The sequence below is a fragment of the Pteropus alecto genome, unplaced genomic scaffold (genome assembly GCF_000325575.1).
Source record: "Pteropus alecto unplaced genomic scaffold, ASM32557v1 scaffold106, whole genome shotgun sequence".
In the NCBI taxonomy this organism is placed as follows: Eukaryota; Metazoa; Chordata; class Mammalia; order Chiroptera; family Pteropodidae; genus Pteropus; species Pteropus alecto.
Window position 1 is genome coordinate 217,035 of NW_006442103.1, and position 10,787 is coordinate 227,821.

Here is a 10,787-nt window from a genome sequence, read left to right on the forward strand (position 1 = left end):
AGGGTCCCAAGTCTGTCTGGTCCCTCCCATGACTCTAAACAGGTTGGCATTTAAACACATCATCTCTGTACAAGTAGGCAGAGAAAGGTGGGCCAGAGGGCAAGTGAGGCTGCAGTCATTTCACGGAGAATGCAACCTCCTTGGAAGACCTGTCCTGGTGGAACTCTGAAATACCTCTTCCTGCAATTTTGGCCCGAACTGTCCAACACGGGTCTCTGTAGTGCTATAGAATTCGACCTGCTCTTCTCTAGCGAACCATCCGAGCTCCCCTCCCTTCCCATGAAGAATTCAGTCACCACATCTCTTGCCACCCCAGCACCTCTACTCAAGCCCTCTTCCTCCACCCACACATGGGTCAGCATGTCCCTCCCACTGCCACTGAATCCGCCAGCTGTTCTACAAGGAGAGCAGGGATTGATCATGAGCACTGTCATTCCTCTCCAAATCCCAAGACGCTAAAAATATCCCAGGTACAACTTGAAAAGTAACGCCACATGGCCCTTGCCCCCTCCCCCACTGGTAGCCACACCCCTTCCTCCCAGCACCCAGGAGAGGCAGCAAGTGTCTTACCATGTTTGAGTCCTTTTTGGTCCAGGTAAGGGTGAGGGGGGGATTCCCAACCCAGACACAGGTGAGGGTCACATCAGAGCCGATGTCTGTGGTTGTGGGTTTGGGGTCAACTACGATCCGGGGAGCAACTGAGGTAGAAGGGAGCAGCTTGTTAGGGTCTCAGTGTCCTCGGAGTCAGCTACAACTGGCCTTCTCTTCCCTCTCCTGATACCTCCCCGTGTCTATCCCCCATCTCCTCAGCTTCCTGGAGCCTCCCCAATTCCACCCCAGGCCCTTTACAGGACCCTGCCCTCTTCCTTGTCCCCCCTTTGTCCCCATGTCCCCCCCCCCGCCCTCTGTACCTTCCCCTGCACCTGCAGCTACTCACAGTGGACATTAACTAAAGTGCTGACATTGGTGCTGCCCACTCTGTTGTGAACCTCACAGGACACAGGCTCCGTGAAGAAGGAATAATCGACATTTGTCTCATAGCGACTATCATGGGCATCTTCAATCAAGAAGCCCCCCTTGGCCCACCTGGGGGAGGAGGCAACATAGCGGGGTCAGGGCTTAGAGCCCTTTCACCCACATCCGGTGGCACTGCCCTCCCAGCACCCGGCTCCTGGCCTCAAGGGCCTCTCCAGTATCCTCCCCAGAGTGCGCCCAGCCCCTGCTCCTCACACCTGTAGCCCAGGATCTCAGGGTTGGCCGTGGCCTGGCATGTAAAGACAACACGCTCGCCCTCCTGTACTGTTTGTGGTTCAATGGACAAGGTCACTGTAGGAGGATCTGCAAAGCAGGGGACAGGAAGTCAGGATCTTTTCTGCACCTCAAGTTTCTTTTTCTCTACCTAGAACAGTGGTCCCCAACCTTTTTCGGCACCAGGGACCCATGTTCCTATGAGAATCTAATGTCTGATGATTTGAGGTGGAGCTGAGGCAGTGATGCTAGTGCTGTGGAGCGGCTGCAGATACAGATGAAGCTTTGCTCTCTTGTCTGCCGCTCACCTCCTGCTATGCGGCCTGGTCCCTAACAGGCCATAGACCAGTCCTGGTTGGCAGCCTGGGGCTTGGGGACCCCTACCCTAGCACACACACTCGGACACCACCACTGTGTGGGAATCTGGAAATTAGAGATTGCAGGGTACGAGCTCCAAGAAATAAGTCTTCCTCACCCTTATCCCACGGAGCCTCTAGGGGGCTGTCTGGGGTGATGACCACAGATGAAACCTAAAGGAACACTCAGTAGGTGTAATGGCTGGCGGCGGCCACTAGGCGCCAGTGTGGGCTCGCTTGGCTCACTAAAAGCGATGGGGGTGGGGCATCTCTCCAATCGCTGCCCACACTCCCACCCTGCCCAGGGCAGAGGTAATTTAGTGAGCACGTACAAGCTAGCATACTCCATGCTAGATGCTCTTACACTACATCTCTTTTAATGCTCATAATGCTAAGAAGCAAGTACAGGTCCACATACCCTTATCTGAAACCCCTGAAACTGTGGTTCAGAATTTGGAATTTTTCAAATTGTAGAAGGGTAATGGTGTGCATAGACCATTTACTATGTAAAACCTCCAGCAGGGTCTGGCAGCACCTCATAGTGAGGGACATGAACACCTCTGCAATGAAACATATGGTTCTTCAGATCAAGTGGGTTATGACGTAAAAGACGACAAAGAGGCTTGGTTCAGATTTTGCCACCAAATCACTTTTTGTTTGGAATTTTAGATAAGGGATTGTAAGCCTGTATTTTATTTTATGCACATAAGTAAAATTGGAAACTGAGGCTCAGAGAGATTAAATCGTTGCCCAAAGCCACACACTGATTTAGACTATGTGGGAACTGCCTGACAGCTGATGCTTCCTCACCAGTCCTCAGTGCCAAACCAGGAAATCTCTGCAGGATGAAGAAAGTGAGCATCTGTCCTGGGCCCCTGGAGGATTCTTCTGTGCTTCTCCCAGGGTGCCCACAGTCCCTCTCCCACTGCACCCCTCCAGCCTGCTGCCCCAGGACCCTGCTCACGGTGCACATCCAGCTCAATGGAAGTCTCCTTGCCACTGGGGATGGCCTCGTTCATGCTCCGGCAGGTGAAGACACGCCCGATGTCCAGGTCCGTGGGGTTAATGAGCAATTGGCTGATGGTGGTCTCTCTCTTCCCATCCTTCAGCAGTTCCTGGGATGGGGCAAGGAAGGGAGACGTGGTCAACCTAAAAGCCCCCTCTTCCGCTCTCAGGGTGACCTGACTCAGAACTGGGCTTGTGCTGGAGGGGAACTTTAACCTGAAGCTTGGCCCCCGCCCGCAGACCCAGCGTCTTCCCCAGGTTTTGTTTTTAATTAGTAGACTTTTATTTTTTAGATAAGTTTTGACTTGACAGAAAAATTGAAAGAAAATACAGAGAATGCCTATATGCCCTCTTCCCCCACTCCCCACAGTTCCTAACATGAATCTTTGGTGTGATACATGCCTTATAACTGATGAACCAATATTGATACATTATTATTAACTAAAGTTCATAGTTTGCATCAGAGTTCATTCTGTGTGTTGCAGTTTTCCCCATGGTTTTGAGCCTCATTCCTGGAATTCTCTGAGTTCAGCTTAAGTCTCTCCTCTTCTGCAAAGTCTTCCTTGGCCATCCCAGCCCTCAGGACTCTCCCATCCTGAACTCGTGCCCCTCGCAGGCAGTCTGTCCTGCACACGGCTCTGGGCACATTCTGCCTTGCCTCTTAGGCACCATGTCTGAGTATTTCCATCTCCGGTCTCTCCTGCTAGACCACAAATTCCTGGAGGGCAGAAAAGGGACTCATAGGCTCAAAGTCTCATACTGGCTCAGTGGTATCCAACCTGAGGTCCCTGAATATGGTCAAAGAAACCCTGGTGCTGTTTTCCTTATTGCAAACTGCCTCAGGCAAACCATACTGTTAGACAAAGTAAGGCCCACACTTTGACAGCAATACACACATCTCTCCTGGGCCGAAACAGTACCAGCCCAGCACAGTGCCAGTGGCTCCCTTGAGGTGCTTCGAAGCACCATGGTCTTTAAAGAATATAAAAAAGGGGGGTGGATGACAAATGGCCATTAACAAATTAGATTGTTTGGTTGCCAAAATATTTCAAAACACATAGCCCTGGGTAGAAAAATAACAATTCTTGGTGAAAAAGTAAGCATCAATAAGGCCAAATTCTCATTTGTCAATGGTGAAACTAAAGCCAGAGAGAAGTGAATGGTCCACGGTGTCAAGGGCAGAGCTAACTCAGGCACACAGGTGAGCGCTCTCTCTCCCCACAAGTGTCTCCTGCAGCACCTAGCACAGGGCTGGGTATACATATGCTTGCCCACAGCTGGCAGCGGAACTCTGAACAGGAGATCAGGATTCTGATTTCAGCTCCGCCGTCAACACTGCCATGTGATTCTGGGTAAGTCTCTTAATGTCTTTCTCTGCCACAGGTTCCTCGTCTATGAAATGTACACAGTGAGCCCTGCCTCCCCTGCTACTTAGTTGTGCTAACTTGGAAAATGTGCAAACTAGAGGATGAGTGATGGAAGGAGGTCGAAGTGCTCATTAGGGAGAGTGCAGTCTGCCCCAGGTACAAACCCCAGCTCTGCTGCATGCCAGCTATGTGACCTGGGGCAAGTCACTCAACTTCTCTGCCCATCAGTTTCCTCACTGTGAGTTGGAAATAACATCTAACTTATGAAACTCCTGTGAGGATTAAGAGACAGTCTCCAGAAAGAGCTTAGCATACACAGTGCCTGGCACACAGTAGGTTCTTCATCAATGTAGCTATTATTACTATTATTCTTGGTCTCTACTTAGCTACCAAATGGCATCGTGAACCTGAACCTGGGAATTCACTTCTCTGGGCCTCAATTTTCTCTATTGTGTAACGAGTGAGTTGGACCTGATGACCTCTAAGGCCCCTTCTCACATCTGTATCCCCATGAGTCTGAGGTCAGATCCATGTGGGAAAAAAAGGTGACCTGGCATGAGGCCCAAGAGGAGCTGGAGGAGCAAGCAGGGTCTCACCGTGCTGGACACAGCACCGTCCTGCTGTGTCCCATCCCGGAACCAGATGATGGTGGCAGCAGGCTTGGCACTGAAGGCTCGGCATGTGAGGTTGTGGGGGGTGCCTGCTTGCAACAGAAGCACAGGACCTCCATCAATCCTGGTGTCCTCTGGGGGGACTGTGGGGGAGAGTGAAGCAATGTCAGTCTAGGGTTTGGCCAACACTGCCCTGATAACCAAAAGCCCTGCTGCCTCTGAGGGCATCCCTCCCTCGGCATGTCCACCTCAAGGTGAGGTGATGCCACCCTTATCTCCAACAGTCTTTGTACCTGTGCCCCTGTGGTGGCTTCACCCAAGGCCCTCAGCTCACACAGCTTTCCCAGCCCCCCATCGGATATTCTTTCCCAGCCTGTACCATATTCTGATACTACATCCCCTGCCATTGTTCAAGGCTATATACAGATGATGAGAGTGGCCTCAAATTAGGAAGGGGCTATTCAGAGTTTGAGTATACCTCATATCTTCGGGGACCTGGCACAGAAAGGTGGCTACCTCTGTGGCTACTTCTTCCCTCCATTCCCTCCTATCCGCTCCTCTGCCCTGGAGCAGCCAGATGAGTGGGTCCATTATAGCAGCCTTCCCAAATGGACTCTGACTCCAATCCTTGCTGGCCCCAACTAATCCGGAACTGCTGGCAGGTTACTTTCTATATAGCACAGCTAAGACTGTGCTCCTGCTCAAACACCTTTGATAGCTACCAGCTGCCATGGGCATGAGTTCCCAGCCCCTCAGCCTGCTGTTCAGGACTCCTCAGGCCAAGTTCTGTACTTTCTCACCTCCTCGTCTTTGCTTCTGCTCTTCTTTCTCTCACAGCTTCTGCTGAAGTGCTACCCATCCCAGTCACTGCACAAGGCCTTCCATGCCATGTCCCCCCGACCCCCAATTACCACCTCAATGGTCCTGGCTAGTCACTCAGAGCTCCTCACACCATCTACCTTGTGCTGAGGTTACTTAATGGCGATTATTCACACTTCCTCCCCAACTCAAACTGTTATTCCTGGAAAAGCAGGGTGCCTGTCGCACTAATGTTTACAGTCTCCAGTGCCCAGAACGTGGCCAGAGCAGGTTCTTGCTAAGTGCTTAAGGAATTGAATTGCAAGTGTCTGATACTAGGAAATTGGGGCCTCTCCCTGTTCTATCTCCACAGGCTTCTGAGTGCTCAGGGAACCCAGACTACAAGTTCCCTGAGGGCAGGGGCTACTTCTTTTTTCTTAAAGCCCTAGTGTTCAGCCCAGAGCTTGGTAGTTAGCAGGTCCTCAGGGACATTGGCTGAATTACTGAATAAGTGATTGGTGAGATAAAGGCAGACAAATTTTGAATATTCTCTTTCTGGTCCACCTAGTATTCATCAGGCCAGAAATAAGAAAGGTTTTGTTAATTTTTTCCCTGGGAAACATTCAGCGGGGGCGCTCCAAGGAAACCCTTGAGAGTGGACCCTGGGAGGCCCGTGGAGTCCAGTGGTGGGCAGGACTGTCCTGAAGCTTATGAAGTGATGGTCCCTATGCAGGGGTTCCCAGGAGAAAGGAACTACTTGTAGCCTGCCCCAGCGTCTGCTCAACTTGTACATGCAGAGTGGTAGAGTGGGAAAAGCACGAAATTTAGAATCATAGTTTTAAACCCTGGCACCTTTATTTACCTAACTTGTGATCTCAGATGAGTCCCTCAAGTAACTGAGTCTGTTTCTTCAATAGAGACCTGACAGTGTCTGCCCACAGGGCCTTCGTGAAGGAGGGATGAGGCATTGTACATGGACTGTAATGTGCAGGCGTGGGCAAGTGTGGGGTGTGTTCACTCTACAACTCAGACAATGGCCAGCCGTGCTTCCAACTCCTGGCTATCGAGTCATCCACTGAATCCTGGCTCATCCTCTGCTTGCTGGTGTACCCGGTCCAGTGCCAGATGGGTGCAGATTTGGAAGTGGGGTGGGAGGGAGAGGGAGGCAGAGAGATATGGATAAAGAGCAGCCACTCAGGGTCTCCTGGTCCACCTGGGACCCTCCAAGGTCAAGCCTTGCTGGCACTCCCAGGAGGAAGGTCCTGGGTAGCAGAGCCTTGCGTTTCTGTGGGGGATGGGGAAGATACATTGTCCAGACATGAGAAATCCCTCCTGCAGGCAAGTCTCCCCTCCCATCAGCTATCCCTTCCCTTGTAACCTCGACTCTTTCCTTTTGTTCAGGGAAAGAATGTCCATCTGTCACCTCTGTCACTAGCTCACCTTTCTCTTCACATCTAGGGCAAAGGAAAATAGGCCGTTGAGGTGGCTGCTCAGCCATCATGTGTCCAGGGGTACATTTGTTTATGAACAAATTTTTGTGATTTGTGACAAATTTGCATATCAATATGTACATGTCTTTATGGCCTTAGTTTCCTTGTTTGTAAAATTTCAAAAAGAACATTAACACTTATTCCTCAGGGTTGTTACTGTGAAGGGAAAATAAGATTCAGGATGTAAAGGCACTTGTAATCTGTGATGCAATTGACAATATTTCTACCACCCATTGAATGTTCACCAGGTGTCAGCCAAAGTGCCTCATGCGTATGATGTCACGTAATCCTCACCACCAAGTATATTTCATTAATCCTTTCACAGTAAATACCATTAACCCCAATTTACAGATAAGGTACAGAGGCTCAGAGAGGTTAAGCAAATGTAATCAGAGACAGGAGAGTGAGTTAAATGGCAGGGCTGGGAGGTGGACTAGGTCTGCTGAGCCAGGAGCTGCGCTCATCGCTGCTGCACTGAGTTGTTATCACTGTGAATAACGAGGGAGCAGTACTGTCTGTAGATCTGTATTTTTTGCTTCTGTGTCTGAGGCGGGTGGGGAGCAGTTTCTCAAAGTCCTGCTGCAGGAAGAATGAAAGGCCATTCTGTGTGAAGGCTAACCTTGGGCGGGGGTTAGAGGGGAGATCACTGAGGGCTGTATGGCTGCAGATGGGGGCAGGTGAGGAGGCTGGCTGTGTGCAGGGAGGCTGATCCTGGGCACTGGACATAGCCCTCTCTTGACCCTGCCCTGCCCAGTGTCTGGGTTCCTGGGCTGCCATGAGCAAAAGCTGTGTATACACAGGTAAGCAGGGAAGAAAGCAAGAAATGTCCTTTCTTCTTATTGCCTCCTTAAGGTTGCAGGTGACAGGTAGTTTGAGAATTCAAGAGAAACAAGGAGGAGAAAGAAGCAGTCAGACTAAACTTTCATCTCTTTCATTCTTGGGGCCTTTCCTTGCTTTTCTCATCTGTCCAAATCACCCAGATAGGCTGCAAAGACCCACACCCTCCACAGCAACCATGCCCTCCAAACAAGACAGTCAGCTCCCCCACTCATGTGGCTCTCCCTAACTGACTTGCAAGTTTTTTTAACAAGGTACTCCTCCATCTAGGGTTCCCATTTATATTCTGTTCTTCCAGGAAGCCTTCCTTGATTGAACCAAGCCACTAGATACCATTATAAGCCCTGTTTCTACAATACCTAGGGGCTTGGTTGGCCTTCCTTCAATTCTCTCTATTTCTGTCTCTGTGCTTAGGTAGAAGAGGGAAGGGAAGATTATCATTAGGATGGGAGTTCTCCAGGCAGAAGTAGCATCATCTAACATGCAAAAACAGAAGCAATTAGGGTGTGAAAAAGAAGAGAGAAGGCCTCTGAAGAATCTCATGGTTCCCTTGGAATGCCTGGTCCAGCATGGGGCTCACAACTCTTCAATGAGGGATGGAAGATGATGTCTTGTCTTCTGATGCCCACCTCTGGCAGTCAACTAACTCTTGCTCCCTAACATCAGTCTTGCTCCTTGCTAATTCTTCCCACTTATCCTCACCAAAGAAAGGAAAGCAACTCATCCACCAGCCTAGAGTCCTAATCCTTCAGGGCCTTTACATCCAAGAACACTGGCCATGAGGTCCCCCAAGTCCTCACTTATTCTGACACCTCACCTTTGCCCAGACCTTCACAGTTTACAACTCCCTGCATAAGGAGCAGCAAAGTGGCAGTTGCTAAGAAAAAGCAGGCATCATTATGCTGTGTTACCGATGAGGATACTAATGTCCAGAGGTCTTCAGACTCTTGGTCTCCCGACTCCCAGTCCAGGCCTCTTCCTACCACATTCAGAGGACTGGTCACGTTCTCTCCAATCCCTCCCCTTGCCCAGCTCCCAGGTTAAAAAAAAAACTTCCTTATGTCCAAGCTCACTCATCTCAGTGCCTTTCTTCTTCCTCCCATCCCTCCTGGGGGCTTCCCTTACTTCAGCGATTTCTGTTCAGGGGAAAAAAAAGAGAGGGAGCAGGACAGGACAGATCACATGGAGGCAGAAGAAAAGAAAGGGATAGAGTTGATAACAAAAGGGAAGAGAGAGGGTCACAGGCAGATAGAACCAAGCAGAGACAGAAGCACAGCAGAGGCAGAGACCCAGTGAGAACTCCTGAGCTTGAGGGAGACAAAAAGACTGATGGAGCCAGAGGTCCAGCTAGAGGGGCACAGCAGAAGCAGAGACAGAGGTGGAGGCAGGGGGGTGGGGCATGTGGAGCTGGCCTCATTCCTGTGCTGTGCGCAGGAGAGAGCCCCCTCATTATGCAAATGGCCCCGGGTGTTACCCTGCTCTGTGCTCCTTGGGCAGTAGCTGAGAGAGAGAGAAAGGGGGGGGGGCAGGGAGCGCCCCTCCAGGGCCCATACAGACACAGTCATGACCTCACTCCACCCCTCCCCAGTCCTCAGCTCTAGGCCCTCAGCCTATTCCTTCCAGTCCTGCTCCCCTGTTCCCTGAGGAGGCCTTCAAGTGAATCCGAGGAGGGGTGAGCACAGAGAAGAAATGAGGCAACAAAGAGGAAGAAGGGCTGAGTAAAGCTGCGTGAGGAGGAAAAGGAGCAAAAGGGGCAGTTTCTGGGGCCCTGAGGTAGCAGAGCAGGAGAGAGAAAGGGAGAAGCTTCCTCACTACCAAGCCTGTCTGCCAGGAGAGGCTGGGAAATCAAGGGGTAGGTCTCTATCATCCCAACACTCCTCTGCTCTGGCGAGGGGAGCCTTATGTCCAGAAGGCCAAGCCCAGCCCTTGAGCGGCCTGGGCACAGGATGCCAGACCTCACACACCCACATGTCCCGCCAGTGGCTGCCCACATCCCCGTTTGGCTTTCTTCGGTCTGGACCTGGCTTCAGAAGAAGTTAAAAGGAGTTGGGGAGGGAAAGCTAGGGAGATAGAGGGACAGTGGGGGCAGGCATGAGACCAGGAACAGAGAGGGAGAAGTGGAAACTGAAACAGGTAACCGGAGAAGGGGAGAGACTGCCAGGATGCCAAGAGAAAGAGACGGGAGAAGTGGGCTGAGAGCATGGAGAGAAGTTGGGGGCTATTACTGAGCACGGTGAGCTTTGCCCGCCGGGAGCGCAGGGCGGCCTCGGTGGCCTGACATTCATAAGAGGCATCATCAGAGAGCTCGGCATCGGTGATCTCCAGGTTGTACTGCCCGGCGTCTGCAGAGCCCACGACCCGGTACCGCGGCCACGCTGCGGGAACAGAAAGGGTGAGCCCACCGTGAGCCAACCTGGGAGCCAGCCTGAATGACCAGGCACATGTTCTGCCCACGTCGGTCCACATCTCATTCTAGGCCAGTATTCCTCCCTCCGCCCTCTCCTGGGATCCCATCCCAGTTGATGAGAATGAGGTCCCAGATGCGGACACTGTGATGTCATAACCTCCCACAGCAAGGCTAGGATCCATAAAACAGGAGGAGGGGACAGGGTGGGGGTGGGGAGCAGAAGTGAGGGATAAGCAGGAGCAGATGAAACCTCCGAAGCTGTTTGCAGACAAATGTCTCTCATAATAATAGGAAAGAAAAAGGGAAAGAAAATAAAGGCAGATATCTGGGAGAAAGGAGAGGGAGAGGGGAGGAGGTATGTGGATGCCAGGAAATATAGGGCATTGCAGCACAGACATGAGCTCACTGGGGCCAGAGGGAAGCCTGAGGCAGGCCAAGGTCTTACCCTCGCTGGCCAAGGGAGGGATGGATGAGGCCCAGCCCCCTGAAGGAACGAACCCCTAACCCAGAGATTCCTGTTCCCTATAGAAGCCGTGGCCCTCTGGAATTCAGTCTCCCTTGCCATCCTTCCTCCATGCTCCTGCCCACCCCCTCACAATCCCCTGCCCACCCCTTTCCTATTCCCCACTATCAGCTCTCTCCAATTATCTCCGTATGTCCAGAGGCTA

The 10,787-nt window shown here is 51.5% G+C and overlaps 1 protein-coding gene across 2 annotated transcripts in view; it reads right to left on the bottom strand.

Annotated features, from left to right (window-relative positions):
- Nucleotides 1-10,787, bottom strand: part of KIRREL1 (kirre like nephrin family adhesion molecule 1) — an 82,172-nt gene that overhangs the window by 9,431 nt on the left and 61,954 nt on the right. For both annotated transcript variants that reach the window (XM_015595478.2, XM_025052321.1), the window contains exons 3-8: nucleotides 9,938-10,087; nucleotides 4,573-4,730; nucleotides 2,569-2,719; nucleotides 1,233-1,338; nucleotides 938-1,086; nucleotides 571-698 (exon numbers count right to left, since the gene is read on the bottom strand). In XM_015595478.2, the coding sequence (XP_015450964.2) occupies nucleotides 571-698; nucleotides 938-1,086; nucleotides 1,233-1,338; nucleotides 2,569-2,719; nucleotides 4,573-4,730; nucleotides 9,938-10,087 (842 nt within the window). The remainder of the gene's footprint in view (nucleotides 1-570; nucleotides 699-937; nucleotides 1,087-1,232; nucleotides 1,339-2,568; nucleotides 2,720-4,572; nucleotides 4,731-9,937; nucleotides 10,088-10,787) is intronic.